Source organism: Helicoverpa zea, chromosome 17, assembly GCF_022581195.2.
Source record: "Helicoverpa zea isolate HzStark_Cry1AcR chromosome 17, ilHelZeax1.1, whole genome shotgun sequence".
NCBI lineage: Eukaryota > Metazoa > Arthropoda > Insecta > Lepidoptera > Noctuidae > Helicoverpa > Helicoverpa zea.
In genome coordinates, this window is record NC_061468.1 from 11,707,812 (window position 1) to 11,727,741 (window position 19,930).

The window sequence follows — 19,930 nt, forward strand, 5'->3', positions numbered from 1 at the left end:
GAGTAGACGCATCTGTCACGCGACGCGCGGTGTCAATCAACCACTCACTGCTATTAGCGTGTCATTTAGACACTGTTTACCGGCACAGCGATGTATGCACGTTTCCAAGCTTTTACTGGCATGCATGCATGATGCTGTTAAAAAGGCATTTTAGAAATTGGTTTAAAAAATGTTGTGACCGTTTTGATTCGAAAGGTTGTCATATTATCACGGTGCTTAATGTTAGTAATTACTTATTAAATTCATTTTTATTAGCTTGTGAAATTGAAAAATTCGTTGTACTAGTTCCAGCACAATTTGATTTTTTTATGCTTTACTTACTTATTCAATAGCAGTGGAAAATAAAAAGGCTCGTGACTACAAACTTATTTGATAAAAGTTCTTTAGATATTTCAGGATAATTAGGCTTGTACGACGGAATCTAGATTTGTGTGTTACTAACACCTGTACAGGCATAGAACGAATGTTTCTTCACGAACTAACAAGCATTTAATAAATTACACAATTTAATAACTATAAATTAAAACGTTCACATGATTTTATCATCGTAATTAATTTAAAAGGACCACAAAATTCCAACAAAACTTAAAAATAAAATAATGTTTTAAAACGAAATATGGTGTTTCACATTTTTAACATTATTATAAAACTCGCGTAGAGAAAGTGCTTGTAATAAATTAATACAATTATCCTTATGGCGCAGCTGGCTAGTTGCTAGGCCTATGTAATTTGCCGCCGGGGATCGAACCTAGGACCAGCAGATGTCGCGGTAAATATGTTACTTTAGATTAGATTTTTTATGGCTTGTTTCTAGTAAATTATTAGACGCAGAAACATGTCATACAAATGGTTCTGAAACTTTGTTAGTGTTGGAATAACACTATAATTATGATTGTTTATTTTAGTGCGTACTCAGCTGAATCCGGTTAGACTGGAAGCCGACCCCAACATGATTGGGAAAAGGCTCGGAGGATGATGATGATTTTAGTGCTTAAACCTAAATGTTATTTTAGTAGATAAAATTTATGTGAAAGAAACTGATGGCACCTGATGGTAAGTAGCCATCGCGTGATGGCATCTACAATATTACAAGTACTATAGATTCTATCATGGAGGAGAAATGCCTAATAATAGCTTTAACTAAGAAATAATTGTGTAAATACGAATAAAATAAGTTATAGTTGTAGTTAAGCAATTCTACGGATGATTTTATACACATGAACATACTAAGTACTAAGTGTTTAGTAATTGCTTACATTTTCAATACGAGATAATGTCGAGAAAATAAATAAGATTAAGTTTAGGTAGAACCTAAGTTATGGGAAGTTTTAAAGAGAAATGTCAAGTGATGTATGCAAGCGATAGCTCTTTGAATAAATAAAGTTTGCTGACTTTTAATTTATTCAATAGTTTTCTTGTGAATCCTATTTATGTTTTATTTTAACGAGCTATTTGGATGAAAAGTATCCTATGTTCTTTTTTAATCTTTAGACCAATCGTTTACCAATAAAATTATCATTAAACCGATTCATTCATTTCGACACGAAAGCCGGACAGATAGGCGAAGATACTTTTGCATTCATAATCTAAACTAATATTATAAAGGTAAAAAGTTGGTTTGTTTGAACGCGATAATCTCAGTAACTGTTCTACTGACCCGAATCATCCTCCGAGCCTTTTTCCCAAACTATGTTGGGGTCGGCTTCCAGTCTAACCGGATGTAGCTGAGTACTAGTGCTTTACAAGGAGCGACTGCCCTGCCTGACCTCCTCAACCCAGTTACCCGGGCAACCCAATACCCCTTGGTTAGACTGGTGTCAGACCCGAATAAAAAGAAAAAATATTTTAGTGTTAGACAGCACATTTATCGAGGTAGGCTTCAGACTATTAACTTGTGTTTATCCAAACTTTTCAAAACAACAATCAGTAATTTTGATACATTTAACACCATGTTACATAACACTCATTACGTACCATACGACAAGCCATTACTGTCATAATGATAGATGACTTACCGAAGTCCCGATAGTTCAAGCCGCGATCTCGATCGAAAGCTCGTAAGTTCGATGCCGACCTCTCAACCCTTTAGCGCGTTTAACTTTGAGGCTTAAGCGGGCTTGTTAATGCTTTACGGGTTAATAGAGATCTTTATCTTTGGTTCTTTAATTAATCGGTCAGGTTTGATTCCTGGATGAAGAAAATGCTTGATCTGAAGGTAGTAAATTTTTTTTGGTTATTTATGTGGGATTTTGTGACAAAAAATAATGCGAATAAAGTTAAATACTGGTTTAATTTCCTCTTGGACTTCTTTTACAAATCTTTAAATCTTATAATCTTAGCGTCTTAGCGTCTACGTCTTCCATCTTGTAATCCCAATCTTCATTCACTCTCTTAATACTCAATACTCAATAACTTTATTGCATTCCATAATGTGTACAGGCTGGTGGGTAAAATTAAAAGAAACAATTATGGACCCTGTCGGGCACAGCAAAGTTAGTTTTTAGAGGAGAGGACGAAGAGCGCTTTTTAAACATAATAATATTGAATTAAATGTAGAAAATCTTATATTTAGATATTTGAGTAGGTATTATTTCTGTGTAGGTTTATTTACATTTTACTTATTTATTAAATTTATATTCGTTTATTTATATATTATTAATTTATATTATAAATATTCTATATTATGTATTAATCGTTATTAATTAATTTATTTATTTATAAATTAGCTGTAGTTTTTTTTATTTTTTTTTTATTTTCTTTCACTTTTTTATTCTCTTTCACTCTTCATAGCTCATACATTCCTTCCCGCTCATTCATACGTTCCCTGTACTCAGAATTCACTCCACATTTATATTATGTGTATATGTGTATTTTTTTGTTGGTAGATATTAAAGTAGTATTGTAGTTAAGTTCAGTGTGTTTTTGAATTTTCACCGACTATCTAAATAGTAAATAATAATCATATAGAATGATTTCAGTTGCTAACTACTAATATAATTCTATTAGGTATGTATTCAAGAATAAAGAAATGAAATTAATATAATAAACTGGTCTGCTTTTAAGTAGATAAAGACGTTCAATAATGAGGCAAAATAAAAACATCTCGTAAGAAATAACAATCGGTTGGTACTTAGAAACATTTTATTAAAAAGAAAACAATACAAACAAGTATTGAAGGCAATTACAAACAGGCTAAGGGATGAAAACAATAGGGCCACGAAATCAACGACAAGTCTTCAAAATCTTTACATTAAAATAAATGTTTTACCAAGTTGTTAAGAAATTCCTTTTTTGTATTCAATCAATTAGGCCTCTTTTAATCAAACTATTCTTCAATCTTCTTTTATAATGTAGTAGGTAATGTTGAAATTAATTCAATTCATCTGCACTATTAAGGTTTAGTATAACTTGAGATGCATATAGAATTTTACACTATAGGAATCTTTATTTACAAAAACACTAAAAAGTAAAAAAAAACTAATTTTAGGTGCATCGACCTAGAAGTCGGTGTCTAATGGATGTTACTAAGTTATAATTTTGCCACCGACTTCTAGGCCGATGCACCTAAAATTAGTTTTTTTTTTGCTTTTTAGTGTTTTGGGAAGTCGGTATAATTTTTTTGTAAAAAAGTTTTTTATTTACAGCTTTTCAGTGATACGAATAGTTGTCACTATCCATATAAGTGGGAAGTTCTCATCAATACAAAGAATATAAGTCCAAATACGAGGTATTTTACATATTCAGTTGTCGAGTTCCCTCGATTTTCTCTGGTCGCCATCATCAGGTCAGCTCCAAACCTTCACTATTGCAAAGGTCTTGTCAATACAAATAATTTAAGCCCAAACACGAGGTAGTTTACATATTCAGTTGTCGAGTTCCCTCGGCCCTCTCTGGTCTCTATCATCAGGTCAGCTCCAAATCCATCATCAAATCCTGACCTGATGACTATGGGACCAACTGGCAGCTATTCCGAGTCGAACAAAAAAAGAATCACGTAAATCGGTCTATAGACCTCGGAGTAATCGATGTACATACATAGAAAAAAAAAAAAACATACCGGCCGAATTGAGAACCTCCTCCTTTTTGGGAAGTCGGTTAAAAAAACTAAGTTTATCGTGTCCACTGTTTTCATGGCCACACAAAAGATTTGTTCCGGAAATTATTTCATCGAGATTACCACTCACTTCAAGTACCATCAGAAAGCCTCTTCTCATTGTTTTTTATTTTCAGTTTTCTCTTCATTATATTAATTTCTTCATATTTTTCAAACACTTGTAAGATTTCCATTATAATGTCTCCCATCTTGTGCTATTGTAATTAATATTTTTTAAAGTTATATTTTCTTTAATATTCCAAAATCTCAAGTAGAGTATTGACACGTAGCTTTATCGAAACTATATCTTGTTGAAACTCAGCCTGCCATCTATGAAATTGTTATAGAACTAAAAATGTAAACAAACATTGATTGATCGATTAAAATTGTATAACATTTATCTCATAACACGCAACCAACATAGTTTTTGTATAAAAAAAAATATATAACATAATATCTGCAAAGTATTTTATCGTTACTTGAGTGATTATGTTTCAGTTCAACACGATCGATGAACTAGTAGCGCCATCTATTGAAACATTAAATTAACTTTGGTCGCTGACGGGCAATGTAGGGTTAAAATGGAAGATACTTACATATTTTTGTATGAGTTTGGGGTTGAAACCTTTGAGCCGTTTGGGGTTGAAACCCTCGGGCTGTGGCGTCCAAGTGCTCATCTGCTTTTTAAAGATCTGGCAAAGCGACTTGCTGACACTTCAAGTGACCCAAAGGCTGGTTTCTATTTTGGTCAAAAATTAAGGATTGCCATCCAGCGTGGCAATGCTTAATTTTTGACCAAGATAGATCTTGGGTACACTCCCGGTGGGCAGCGATGAGGAGTTTTTTGATGCCATTTTATAATTGTTTTTAGTTGTGTTTATGTATAAATAAGTTAATTTTTACGTCATGTAAATAAAGTTTTTGCCTTTTGTTAAAAAAAAAAATTAAATGAAATTTTTGTATAAAAATGAAAACTTATACTTAGATCTAAAGATTGTTTTTGCGATATTTCCTGAAAGTGAACAAGGTTGCGATTTTTACAATGCATAAAAGTTTTGTCTATAGGTATCTAACCCTGAAAAGTAGACAGAATAAATATAAAGAAACATCTGGCAAAATAATGATCATCTGTAATAGAGGAAGCCTTAATAGCTATAATAGTATTTGTTAACTCAATTACTAGAGTCATTAGAAACCATTTCCTTTGGTTCATTTCAATGGGCACTGTGTTAGTTTGCTTTTTGAAAAACCAGTTGTTACTTCAGAAGGGCTGGTTGATCATCGATTCAAAGAGAGTCGTATTCTTCCTTTACTCTCGTGAAAGTAGACTCAAAAATGATTCTTTTGAACAATAGTTATTTTGTTAAAATGGTAATCGAGTCCACTTTGCAATATTTTGTTGTATTCAATCATAAAATTTCTTAATTTCTCATCACGCTACTAATATCGTCAAATCACAGGATAAAACCAAAATTAAATGTCCATCACAAAGAACTACGTTTTAACCTACTACTCCCAAGGAGGTATTGACAAAAGTGCATACAACGCGTTATGATAATCCTCTATAGAAGGCATATTGTATAGAATAGTTCAAGCGTCGTTTCTATCAACATCGCGCATTCGACACGCTTATCATTCTGTCACGTTTAGGGGCCACACACTTATTGATAGTAGGGTTGTCATGAGAACTTACAGTTATTAGAATTATTTTTGTGATATTGGAACTATATAAAAATATATTGGCTCGCCTGAAAATGCACATGACAACACAGCAATATTTTAGCTGAAGTTAAAAAATAATTTAACTCAAATTAATTAAGCACAATCAGTCAGTCTCTCAAGAAAAAATGTGTTAAAATTAACGCGCTTCTCTTGTCAAAAAATTATACTTTTTACCATGTAAATATTGACTGACTAATGAATTAATTATCCTTATGTTTTATAGCATATCATTACATAGAAGACACCTAGTGCATTGCTATAAGCCACTTTTTTCACGATGTGTATTCAGTACAGAAACGTACAAAGTTCCAGAGGTAGCAACAACACAAACAAACACACTCTCATCACCAAAATCCAAAAACTGCCAACCCTACATCGGTCACGCTACTCCAAATAAGCCGAACAAGCGTGACACCAAACCAGTTTACTGGGGTGCGTACGCGCACCCAGGCCTCAAGGGTGGCACCAGTGTGAAATGCGGTGGCACTTCAAGATTATATTGTATTGTATTATGGATACTATTACTTGTATTCAGGTTCTTATTGTATTGTGGGTTAGTGACCCTTTGACTGGTTTTGATTGTGAAGATGATGAGAGTACTAGTGGAGTGGTTGAGGGTTAACACTCAAAACAATTGATAAAGTTACTAAAGCAATAGTGAGTTCTTTCCATAGAACTAAACATTTTTTAAAGTATTTGACGTGCGTTTGAAACAACCTAAATCTGGTTTTCACGCTCTTGTTAATTTATAAGTTGTATTTTTCAAAGTTACTGTAATTTTAAATTATTTTAAGTGACAGCCTATACCTATACCTTACCAATTCTTCCTATATTAACCGCTATAACAAAATTCATCGCGCATCATCTCTAAATCACACTAACGGCAAAGAAGGAACCCCTTACTTAGGAACTCACGTAAAACCAATTCCAAACTCCAAAATAAAGCCGTTTACAAACTAAGAATGCCTTTAGAATCGCGTCGCAATCTCTGTAAAACATCGGGCATGTCGTTTGTAAGTTTAATTACAGCGGGACGGACGAGCGGATCCGGGCGTGAGCGGCTTGCGATATTAGTTCGCCAATTTTCATATTAGCTTAAATAATATGTTAGGTTAATTGATGGAGTTGGGGATGAGAGGTAGCGGATTGAAAAAAAAACTTTCACTGTGGAATAAGTTAGTAATTAGTCAATAAGTTGTTTGACTTCAAAACTACAGCAGTAATTATTTTAATTCTTTGCTAAATATGGCGATTATTTTGTACCGCACCTCAATACATGGGTTAGGAAGTACGTTAATATCTCCTAAGCTACCTATACGTGTTATTTCAGAAAGACGATTGACGACCAGGTTACTTCGTGCTAATTAAAAAAAAAACGCGTGTCCACCAGCTACCTAATAATAAGTCGTCAAGGTGTTTTAGCACATCTTTTTAGACCTGGATCCAGAACAAGGCCGTTTTGCATACTGTAACATATCCCAAGCTAGGTAGGTACTCTAGCTTGGCTTGACTATTTGACTCTAGCCTCAATACCATTTCCTCGCTACATCCTCTCCCTCACACCATTCAAAAAGCCGAAGCGATCAGAAGTTCTGGGAGCAAGTTGGCGCGTGTGCTCTTAACCGTGTGTTGTGACACCCACCTGTATTGTAATTAGTTAAACTACTCTACGTGTAGTGTGTAGTACTAACCACACTCTGACTTAAGGGACGGTACTAACGTGCGTTCCGATATCAGGGTATTGGTTCTGTAGATTCGTTGGGAAAAGTTTGGAGGCCTGTTTTTGGAGTTGCAAATGTCATTGATTTCTGAACGTTAGGTCTACATAATTCTGGGGGTCCCCCCACAGCGTTGACTTCCACGTAGTGACCCCTGGGCAACGCCGCGCCTGACCACCGTAACGGAGTGGCAGGCCGGCGGCTAACGAACGCTGTGCGTCGAAACGGTAAAGTCGGTAAAGGTTTCGATACTGTCGGTGGCAATGCCACGTCTTCCGAGGGCCGCCTCCGGGCGCTGTCTCCCCAAAGGCCCTTCTCAGGGCCAACCCAAAGGCCCTTCTCAGGGCCAACCCAAAGGCCCTTCTCAGGGCCAATCTCGAGATGCTTCGGCATCAGAGACCAGCCGCGCACCATCTGCGGCTAGTCTCATGAGAGGTAATGATCTCGTGTCGACCGACCTGTCCGACACGGAGTCAGAAATGAGCGGAACGAAGGGTGTCGCAACCCGCCAGACGAGGAAGAGGGCCTTCCTCAAGCGGGGCTCCGGAGGCTCTTCGGACGCAGCCGAAAAGCCCGCCAAGCGGGCGGTATTAGAAGCCGACGACCGGCCAAGCAGAACCAGCGCCAGCCACGGAGTCTCCAGTGTCCTTTATGCGGAGCACTCCGTGGAGGAAATGGAGCGCATGGCTCTGGAGGATCAGATGGAGATCCTAGAGGTGGCTTCCAAGTCCTCTAATCTGAAGGGGACCTTCCAGAAGGCCCTGAAATGCCGGGCAGCGAACTTGCTCGGCATTGTAAAGGAGTTGGCGCAGCGCACCACCTCCGATGAGACGCGGCAACTGCAGGCGAAGGTGGATCGCCTGCAGAAAGAGGTGACCGCGCTGCACGCGCGCGCTGCCGAGCCCACGACTCGGCCTGAGGGGACGGACTCCTCTAACCTTGAGGATATCATCCGCAAGGTGGTCATGGAGGAGAGGGCCTTCACCAGGGCCTGTTTTGCCGGCATCGAAGACCGGCTCCTGCCGGAGACGCGGCTACGCCCTCCACTCGCGGCGGATAAGGCGCCCGGACGAATGCCAATTGCACCGGGGCCCTCAACGGCTCCAGCCCAGTCGGAGCCCCAGGTGCTAAAGACCACCAAGGGCAAAGGAAAGGGCAAGAAGACCTCACCAGCCCCGACTACCCAGACGGTCCCTCTCGAACCGGTGAGGGAAGACCCTCTGCTGCCCTCCACCACCCCTTCCAACCAGCCTTGGATTAAGGTGGTAGCGAGGAAGCGGAAGGGGAAAAAGTCGGCTCCTGAGCCCCCTGCAGCCAAGCCTGCAGCCTCAGAGGACAAGAGGAGGAAGCTCGCTCCTCCTCCAAGAACCGAAGCCGTGGTAGTCACGTTGACTCCAGAGGCAGCGCAACGAGGGGAGACGTACGAGTCCGTACTGCGGCGGGCTCGTACAAACGTCGACCCTGCGGAACTTGGAGCTGGCCGAGTCACGTGCCGGAAGACCCAAACGGGGGCTCGTATCTTCGAGTTCTCGGGGGCGCAACGCGGCACCAAGGCGGACCGCTTCGCGACGAAGCTCCGAGAGGCTGTCGCGGACACGGCCAAGGTTGCGAGGCCCGTCAAGTGTGTGGCTCTAGAGGTGACCGACCTTGACGACTCGGTCACGCAAGAGGAGGTGGTGGCAGCGGTTGCAGCGGCGGGGGGCTGCCCCGTCGCATCTGTCAAGGGCCGAGCCATTAGACCTGGCCGCAGGGGTATGGGCACTGTGAGACTAGAGTGCCCGGTCGTAGCTGCCAAGGCGGTTTTGGCTAAGGGTCGCCTCCCGGTCGGGCTGAGCTCGGGTGGGGTCCGAGTGCTTGAAGATACGCCGATGCGCTGTTTCAAGTGCCTCGGCATCGGGCACACCCGGCCTCTCTGCCCGTCCAATGCCGAGCGTGGGGAACTATGCTTCCGCTGCGGGGAAGGGGGGCACAGGTTGGCCTCCTGCGAGGCGGCCACCACGCATTGCGCAGTATGCGCTGCCAGTGGTCGTCCAGCCAACCACGTGATGGCGGGCAGGGAATGCCGACCGCCACCAAAGAAGGGCAAACCGCAGGCGCCGATGCGGCCTGCCGCTGCTGCCGCCACTGAAACTCCAGTTCCAGTGCCGGCCACCGAGGGAAGCGCGATGAACACCGACTGATGGCTGGGCATCGTAGACGTGTTCTTCAAGCGAACATCAACCACTGCAGAGCAGCCCAGAGCCTGCTGGTCCAAACCTTTGCGGAGTGGTTGGTGGACGTGGCGGTTGTCGCCGAGCCGTACTCTGTCCCTGGCAGCTGGCTGGGAGACGACAACGGCTCGGTTGCATTGGTGGCGCGGTCTTCCACGGACTCCCCTCCCCTCTCGCTCTTAGAGAGAGGACCGGGATACGTCGCCGCCGCGTGGGGGGACATAGCCCTTGTAGGGGTGTATTTCTCTCCAAACCGCCCTCTCACGGACTTCGAGAACTTTCTCGAGGTCCTCGCCAGGGTGGCAAGCGGAGTGGTGCAGCACCGGGTGTTGGTCATGGGCGATTTCAACGCAAAATCTGTGTTATGGGGTAACCCAGCCACCAATGCCCGAGGACGAGAGGTGGAAACCTGGTTCATGTCGTCCGGTCTGTCCCTGCTGAATAGGGGGACAGTTCATACCTGCGTGCGGCGGCAGGGGGGCTCCATCGTGGACCTCGCCTTTGCCTCCCCTTCTTTGGCGGCCTGTGTAGTGGACTGGCGGGTGGAGCTGGTGGAGACGCTGTCAGACCACCGATACGTGCGGTTTGATGTTTCCACCCCGGGCTCCCAGGGGACCCAGGAGGGTCGGTCGCACTTCCCGCGGTGGGCGCTCTCCCGCCTTGACCGGGAAGCCGCCGTGGAGGCGGCGTTCGTCCAGGACTGGCTGTCGCCTCCTGTTGTAGTCCGGGATGTGGACGCCACAGCGGTCCAGTTAAGGGTGTCCCTGACCGAGGTGTGCAACTCTAGCATGCCTCGGTCTCGTCGTCCACCTCCTAGGCGTGCCGTTTATTGGTGGTCGGAGGAGTTGGGGGATCTACGGGCCGCCTGTGTGGCAGCCAGGCGGGCCTACACAAGAAGCCGGCGGCGGCGCATTCGCGACCTCAACAACGAGGACCGCCTCTATGCAGCCTACATAGAGGCCAAGTCGACGCTGACAGCGCGAATGGGCACAGCCCAGGATCGCGCGAGGGCGGAAATGTTTGAAGGTCTGGACATTGATCCCTTTGGGAGGCCGTACAAGGCGGCATGCAACAAATTGCGCCCGTACGGTCCTCCAGTTGCCGAGACTCTCGAGCCGTCGTTGCTGGATGGGGTGGTCCAGTCCCTGTTTCCACGCAGGGACAACTTCACTCCACCAGAGATGAGCGCCCCGCGAGGTGCAGCTCCGTCAGCCGAGGAGATCCCGCTGATTACGCAGGACGAGGTGGAAAGGGCAGTTTCCTCCCTCAGGGGTAAAAAGACGGCCCCAGGTCCGGATGGCGTCCCCGCAAAGGTGGTGGCCATCGCCACATCCCAGATGGGAGAAAGGTTTCGGGACCTCTTCAGTGCGTGCCTGACGTGCGAGGGGTTCCCGAAGCCATGGAAGGAGGGCCAATTGTGCCTTCTTCGGAAGGAAGGGCGGCCGGCGGACTCCCCATCGGCATACCGACCCATCGTTTTACTGGATGAGGTCGGCAAAATGTTCGAGAGGATCCTCGCCGCCCGAATCAACAGACATCTGAGCACAATCGGCCCGGATCTAGCGGACGCTCAGTTCGGTTTTCGAGCTGAGCGTTCGACAGTTGACGCCCTGTCCCGACTAAAAGACCAGGTGAGGGAGGCGATGGATGCGGGAGACGGACTGTTGGCTGTGTCATTCGACATAGCCAACGCCTTCAACTCCATTCCCCACTCCACCATACTGGAGGCCCTCCGCTTCCACGGGGTGCCTCCGTATTTGCGGGGACTTTTGGCGGACTACCTGAGGGACCGCACAGTCCTCCTTGTGGACAAGACGGGCCAGCTCCGACGTTACGGCGTCGAGTCCGGTGTCCCACAGGGTTCTGTTCTAGGGCCGCTCCTGTGGAACATTGGATTCGACTGGCTTTTGCGGGGCAACCTCCCCCGTGGCACGTCTATCATTTGCTATGCAGACGACACACTTCTGATTGCCCGGGGGAGAAATTTTGGAGAGGCGGCCAGCTTGGCCTCGGCGGGCGGTTCACTAGTGGTGGACAGAATCTCCCGCCTAGGGCTGACGGTGGCGCTGCAAAAGACCGAAGCCGTGTTCTTCCATGGGCCCCGGCAGCACCAACCGCCTGACGCTCATTTACATGTGGAGGGTGTCCGCATTGGGGTACAGCCCCAGATGAAATATCTGGGCATAGTCCTCGATAGCAAGTGGCGCTTCAACGCACACTTCAGTGGCTTGTCGACGCGCTTGATGAGGACCGCGGGCGCCCTCTCATGGCTCCTCCCGAACATCGGGAGGCCCGGCGACCATTGCCGGCGTCTGTACGCCGGCATACTCAAGAGTATGGCCCTGTACGGGGCCCCAATCTGGGCAGACTCACTGTGCGGTCGGAGGAACGCCGCTGCCATCCGAAGGCCACAAAGGGCCATTGCACAGCGGGTGGCGAGGGCATACCGCACAGTGAGCTTCGCGGCGGCGTGCGTTCTGGCGGGAGCCCCTCCTTGGGAACTCGAAGCTTGGGTGCTCGCCAGAGTGTACGACTGGACGGCGGCGCAAAGGGCGCTAGACCGGCACCCGGACCCGATCGAACGGGAAGAAGTGCGTGAGGAGGCGAGGGAGGCAATCACTCGGCACTGGGCCGAGGCCCTTGCCTCGTCAACGTTCGGTCGCCGGACGCTGGATGCCATCGGGCCTGTCCTGGATGAATGGCTCGATCGGCGACATGGCTGCCTCTCGATGCACCTGGTGCAGGTGCTGTCCGGGCATGGCTGCTTTGGAGCGTACCTGCACCGGATTGGGAGGGAGGAGACCCCAAAGTGCCACCATTGTGCAGCCGAGGTGGATACGGCAGAGCACACACTGGGGGTGTGCCCATCGTGGGCTGAACCCCGCCGCGCCCTGGTGGCAGTGGTCGGGGATGACCTCTCGCTCCCCAGTGTGATTGGTGCCATGCTGGGAGGTGAAGAGGCATGGGACGCGGTGGCCTCCTTCTGTGAGGACGTCATGTCACAGAAGGAGGCGGCGGAGCGCTTGCGGGAGAACGACCCTCTCGCAGCGCCGCTCCGCAGACGAAGAAGGGGTGGAAGACGGCGAACACAACGTCCGTCCCCATCCGCCCCGGGGGGTGATCAGCGGGCGACAGGCGCGGGGGTGCCACCGCCTGCATTACAAGGATCGCCCCTTGTGCTCCGGCCATAATAGGGACCTCTCCCCACTGGGGGGAGGCATGAGGGGTCTGCCGTGAGGCGGGCAATCGCCGGTGGGGGACTGGATGCCATAGATTCCCAGACCCCCTCCACTCAGGCGAGGTCGGAGTGCCGCTGGGCCTTTTTAGTGGGTATACCGGGAACGTCGTTACCGGGGAGTCCCACATACCCCTCTCCCGTCCCCCGACGGGAAGGGCATGCGTAATAGCATTTTTTACCCAGCGACAACAAAAAAAAAAAAAAAAAAAAAAAAAAAGGTCTACATAATTCTCGGGGTTTTAAAAATTAAGTCTAGATATTAGGCAGACTTGTTGGTTGTGCCAATAATAAGGCTGTTAGGCACAAGCCTCAAAGCACTAAAGACTTAAGATAGATTTAAGAATTATATTATCATACATAGTATTACCAAATATAGGGTGAGGCAAACTGAAACTCAGAGTTGCAACGATGGAAATCTTTTACCAAAATGTGAGATAAACTTAAGATGAGTATTAGTTGTCGTTTTCACAATACACAATAATATTCAAAGGTGCAATCCCTACAGATAAATAATATCATTGCTCATTTAAAACAACAAGCCAACCAATCAAAACGGTAACAAGAAATCCTAAAGAAACAAAAAAACTACCCGTTTTAAAAAAATAAAATAAGCAACAGAACTCGTGAGTAGTGGAACACTTCTGCAAAGTTGGTCGTTAGGGGGTCTGTCTTCAGTCGTCAGACGTGGCCCGGGGCGCGTCGCTAACGACCGCGGTGTGAGTGCACCTTAATACCAGCGCTGTTCTCCTATTAATTATTTCAGGTTTCAAGTTTTTAGATGATCATGTAAAGGTGAATTTTCTTGTAAGCGATATTTGTTAGTTGTGACTAGGTATATCAATTTGCGTTATCCTTTTTGCATTAGAAGTAAAATAAAGCCAGTGAACAGTTAACAGTGTGTAATTGAAAGAGAGACTCAATTGGACTTTTCTTTTTGCACAGGGACAATCTTTATGTTTTATCTTGTCATGGACTGGATTCTTCATTCAGTGCTGAATTTGATGTGTTATTTTTTTTTCGCAAAGAAATATACCTTAAGCTTCATAAGTAACCAAAACATTGACAATGTACACAATGCACTATAGATTTAATTGTCGACCAATAGTTAACCCGATGGTTGGTTGTTTGATTTTGACAATTACTATTCTTAAAAAAGTAATTGTCAAAATCAACAATTCGGTCTGATACCAGCCGGATACTTGATCGTCATAATTTTATAAGCTCAACCGAACTAGAGTGTTTGACTCACAGCTTATAGAGCCAAAAACGTCCAAAAACCAACATTAAAGCTACGAAGTCGCAAATCAATTCTGTAAATTTAATATACCAAGCTACATAAGCTAACCTGTGCTAACTGACCACATATATTAGCATGGCCTCCAGTCGTGAAACGATACCTTAATTAATAATTAATACCTCGTAATGGACTGCCATGAATATTTGCCGTACTGAGCAAATTCTAATTAGATGTGTAATTAAGTTTGCTCAACATTATTCTGAATGTTAGGAAGGCAAATATTGTGATCGTAGGCATATAGTTGAGAAGCCTTTGTTAATTACTTGAAGCTAAGCTAAATCTTAGTTTAAATTGTTGTATTTTTTGCGATTTTACAATAATAATTTAAACTAGGTTTGGTTTTGTGTCCTTGCTTCACTGTGTCATTTTACATAAAAATAAAAGATTTCGGAAGTAACTATAGATAGTATGTTTGAATATTCTACTACTAATTTTCGAAGTTATCAATTAAAGTAGGTATTATCGGTTTCAAAAAATTACAAATAACAATCATAATAAACAGAGTAAAAATCCTTGTTTTAAAAATCTTTATAACCGACATTAACCGTGACACACCCGAGATATCCTCTCCCATCATAAATACCGAGCCTATGGTAAACATTAATAATGTACACATATCAAAGAAGCCATAAAAATAACATAATGACACATTTTCCATTAAACACATGCACTCCTTCCCACCGACTCTTCGAGGGAACAAATTCACAACTTCAAAGGGGACCAATAAAATTATCATTACGGGGATATTTCTGTATATTTGTGTCATGAAGTCATAGACGGATAAGTTACTTTATGATATTTGTGACAAGCTGTCCCGTAGTGTGTATCCTAAACCTTCCTCGTGAATAATTGATTCTATTGGTGGGATCCACATAAAAATTCGTGTTCTAAGTTGGTAGTTCTTGAGTTAAATAAGTAATAATTCTCATTTACTAGGCTTTCAGGAATGGCTACATGTTTTTTATATCTATTTTGTACACCCTTTTTGAGGTATGTATTTTTGCACGTTCTGCTAGTCACTGAATATTTTACCGAATTTACCGAATAGTCACATTCATGTCACACTACATGCAGTCTTTTCAATCCACGTGTTCAATTCTCCATGGCTCAAGTACCCTATACCTTGTACCCTGTCGTCAAGGTAACTTCAGGGTAACGCCAGGGTACAACCCGGGTACATAGCTACAATACCGGTTGATAAGGAAAAATTCACCAAATTTGAGTAATGACGCAGACACAATATAATGGGTGTTCTAACGAGGCCGCTTCATACAATTTTACTGTACAATTGCGAGCAGAAAAAAGTACACAGTTTCAAGTTTAGAAGTCGAGGAAATGAATTAATTGTTGTCAAGTGGAGCGTGTAAATGGGAAACTTTTTTATTGACTTTGAAAAAGTTGGTCGTTTTTCTTTACCTATTTAACTTATTTATTAAATAAAAAAAATATATTAAAATTGTATATATTCGTTTATATAAAACAATAGCATTATCTTGGCAAGTCTGATGAGCCAGTCTTACCAAAGGGTATCGGGTTTCCTGAGTAAAGTTGTGTATAAAAAGTGTATAAGCCCTAAAATATTTCATAAAATAATTAATTTAAAAAGTATTTAAATATTTTTATTATTCTGTTCCCTTTTCCGTGTCCGTGAGTGCAGGGCTGTTAATGTAAATCTAATAACGATTGTATCGCAGTGTCTAGAGGCTTGTTTTGGTACAACAGATCCCTCGCAGCCTCCCTGAAAACATCCCTCTTCGACTTTTTATCAACAATTATGTTCCTATTTTTATGAAGGGTGGATCACAAGGTCGTGTTGTTATCGGGATTTAAGGCGATGTCACTTTTTTGAATTTGTGACATTTAAATGTTGGTGTGAGTAAGATGTGTATAATTTTGTAAATAGATGGGTGTTTTTTTTGTCTTTTTGGTTGGGTTATCGAATAATATGCTTTTATATTTTTATCGAATCTTGTTTGGGCAAATGATAGCTAGAATAGAATAGAATAGTCGTAATGTATGTGAATGGCACGTTAAAACTATACAAATCAAAGAAAGATAACATTAAAACAAAAAAAAATCGATAAAAAAAAACTCGGCTACATTATTTAAACGACCTACTTAAAAGCAAAGCCAAACAAACCAAAAATGATGTTCAAAAGAAGAACAAACTAATATAGCAGTCCCTCTAATATTAATTAGCGAACTAATAAAGACTCCATCGTCCCGGAAAATCAAACAGCCTGTAACAAATTCTAAGAAAAACGAACAATTCCCAACATTGCCAACATAAGAATAAAAATAAAATTACTGAGATAAAAACCTTTTTAGCCTACACGGGCTGATGATACGAGCCTCGTTAAATATTTCTTTATATTATCTCGTAAAACGGAGCGTGTGTATATTTCGTGTATATTGTTATATAAAACTGGGATGTACCAATAAGTTGATTTTAGCTAGCTTGCTTATGAATATAATCTTGTTTGGTTGGTAGGCTTGTTAAATGTATGATATTTCAGGGTTCAGTTTAAAATTTATAGAAATAGTGAATTGACAGCAGCCATATTGAGCAGACATTTGTATTGTTTTTAAACATGTTTGATTTTAAAACAGTAAGTACGTAAGTTGAATTCATGGGGAAATGCGTTTACACATTGTATTTGTCACAATGTCGTGTTGGCAAAAAGATGCTTCATTATAACCCAATTACTGAAAAACAAATAAACTCTTCATTTATTACAGTTCTTTTTTCTTTCACACGGGTCCCGCTGTTACTTTAATTTCGGTGCTGGATTTTTTTTTTATGATTTCACTTAGCGAGTACAAAGCGGGTTCCATTAAACAGGCAGCTCGCATCGACTGCCACAATACATCGTTATGTTGTTACAAGTGCCAGTATGTTACAATACTGTTTGCCATTTTTGAGGGCATACACAAATATGTAAACTGGAGATATTTTTATTTATTTTTAAGCTTGTTTTGTTTGAAAGGCCAATAGTATTTTCATCATAATTCTGGATTCCAGAATAGTTTGAAAGAGTAACTACGGACATGAAATCCAAAGGGCTTCGTAAAAGATCCCGTGAGTTTAAATTAGTAAGAGTCTGCTACCCTCTTGCCTAACCTTTCCAGGGCCAAAAGAATTTCTTGAAGTAAGAACATAGCATTTACATTAATTTGATACTACAATATTTAACAAGTACCTAATGGATTTTCAGTAAACCACCACCAAATCTACATAAAAGACTCCGACCCACCCAACATAGGTAGGCACCATAAAAGAGAACTCCACAATTATTTCCCTAATACAGTAAACCAAATTGTCGCAACCATCCCATAGAGTTTAACAGCCAACAAGCCACCGTCGGATAGTCATACAAACACTTTTATTTCGGTCTCTGCCGTTATGCCGTAGCTAAAAAGCGTGATGCATGGTAAACGACCTTAACTGCTATATCGAAATCCAGCTTTGAGTGTGTACCTGGTCGTAATCGGGTGACCAGGGTTGGTGTAATTTGTGAGTGTAGCGAGTGGGTTAGGGATGAGTTTGGACTAACTTGGAAAATAAATCGTTGGAAGATAAATCAGCCCTCAGTCAAAAAGGTATTTATAAACGTCTCAAATGATTGCCGAGATCCACCAATTTTACTATGAAAAGATCCACGGACCGACCAAGCCTAGCATTGCTGTATTTAGTTGTAAGTGTGGTCAGTTAAACACAGTATAACTTTTGTCATCTCCGAAACTTTGGGATTTTGGAAATTTCACTAGCAGACAGAATAATTCTAACTTTATGGAGTGTAGTTTAGGATACTCTTGTCTAGAAACAGAAGTACCTTATGTATCTCTTATAACTTGTGTCACAACAAAGGTCCAGCCAAAATGGGCTCTCACAGTTTTCAGCGTACATTTGAATGGAAACGACTTTATTCAGATAACTGGCCGCGATTTTATCTTGCTATATTTCATGCTCAGATTACGTGCTTGGCTCCCTTTGGCTTTGTTTTTTCACCGTCAAAACGCCAGTGTTCAAGCGAAATTAATTGCTCCGATATTTGAATGTTACTGTAATTGGATGGCGTTATGTAAGGATTCGTGTGTTTGTTTTACAGTATTTTTCTTATGTACATATATTTGTTTTATTTACTTTATTTTGAAGTAGTATAGAAGAATCTAGAAAACCAACGTTAATGTAGTTAGGTATCAATTGAAACGAACCTAACCTAACCAGCCTCGTTGATTTTCTTTTGTTAATCTAAAAATTTAAATGTAATGATTACTTATTAAATTACAGAAATAATTATAGCTCATTTCATCATACTATTAACAATGCATACAAAAATAGAACACAGCCGAGTCACGATGAATGATCATATTAATAAATATCAAACCAAATCTAGTCAATATTTTCAATATAAGCCACATGATTTATATCGTCATCACAACATCGATTATACCTAGATAAAAACTGTTGTAGTTGTTTCTATCCTCCAGTATCGTGCAAATCGTCAGATAGCCAACATGACGCTCAAACTATATAAAAAAGACCCGAGTCCGCCCATGAGAGCCGTTCTCATGATAGCTGAACTCCTTAAACTAGAATTGGAACTATATGACATGGACATGGTCAACTGTGAACATTTGACACCAGAATATATGGAAAAGAATCCTCTACACTCCGTCCCTTTGCTAGAAGAAGATGACTTCTGTTTAGCTGACAGCCACGCGATACTAACGTACCTAGTTTCGAAATACGGTGGGGAGCAGCAAGCGACATTATACCCTAATGACTTAAGATTAAGAGCGACTATAGATCAGCGACTGCATTTCGATACATCGATTTTGTTCCCAGCTATCAAGTCTATAGTGAAGGTGTTAATTAGCCATGACACATCGAGTGCTTCAGATGAGATATTAGTTCATGCTGCATATGATACTATGGACAGGTATCTACAGAAGAGCAAGTTTGTCGCAGGAGATAATCTCACAGTCGCTGATGTGTCTTGTATAGCCAGTATTTCAACCTTAGAGTTCATGGTGCCTATACATGAGAAATATGCCAAGTTAAGAGAATGGTTTGAAATGCTGAAAGAAGAAGAGTGGTACAAAAAAGGTAATGAGGCTGGATTATTTCAAGTTAATATATTTTTGAAGAAGAAAAAAGATTTGACTGGAGAAGAAAAGTGTGTGAACGAAAGTGACGATGTGTAAGTAGTTTTAGTTTTAACTATTTTTTTTTTCTAAATTACAATAATTATAAGCTTATGTTTAGCCATTGTTGTTTTCTTCATTAAATCCAATCCTTTGGGCTTATTTAAATTGATTTTGTAAAACGGCTATGTTATGTTAAAAATGCGAAAATAAACAAAGCTTAAACATTGCCGCTTCAAACAAAATTAGGAAGCGAAAACAGCGGTACCTACACATCTAGTAGTAAATATTTATTAAAAATGATAAGCTCAGATTATTACTTTTATCTTTCAGATAACACATACTATTGACCAAATATTATTTAACTACTGATAGTTACGTAAAACGAACAATGACCTTCTATTTACACTAATACATGTTTAGAGATATATTGATAACACATTATAGATCTGTCAGGCCATCGTGTAATACTATTGCACTTCGAAGTTATCACCAAAAATGGTG

At 42.1% G+C, this 19,930-nt stretch overlaps 1 protein-coding gene across 1 annotated transcript; it reads left to right on the forward strand.

Moving 5' to 3' along the window:
• Positions 1–18,772: 18,772 nt before the first annotated feature.
• Positions 18,773–19,548, forward strand: LOC124638241 (glutathione S-transferase 1-like). Its single transcript, XM_047175141.1, has one exon. It carries the CDS (start codon positions 18,797–18,799, stop codon positions 19,484–19,486), a length of 690 nt encoding a protein of 229 aa, XP_047031097.1. The 5' UTR covers positions 18,773–18,796; the 3' UTR covers positions 19,487–19,548.
• Positions 19,549–19,930: the final 382 nt, after the last annotated feature.

What these genes read in the sequence shown, in the direction of transcription:
- LOC124638241 (XM_047175141.1), top strand. Translation starts at nt 18,797, where the DNA reads ATGACGCTCAAACTATATAAAAAAGACCCGAGTCCGCCCATGAGAGCC.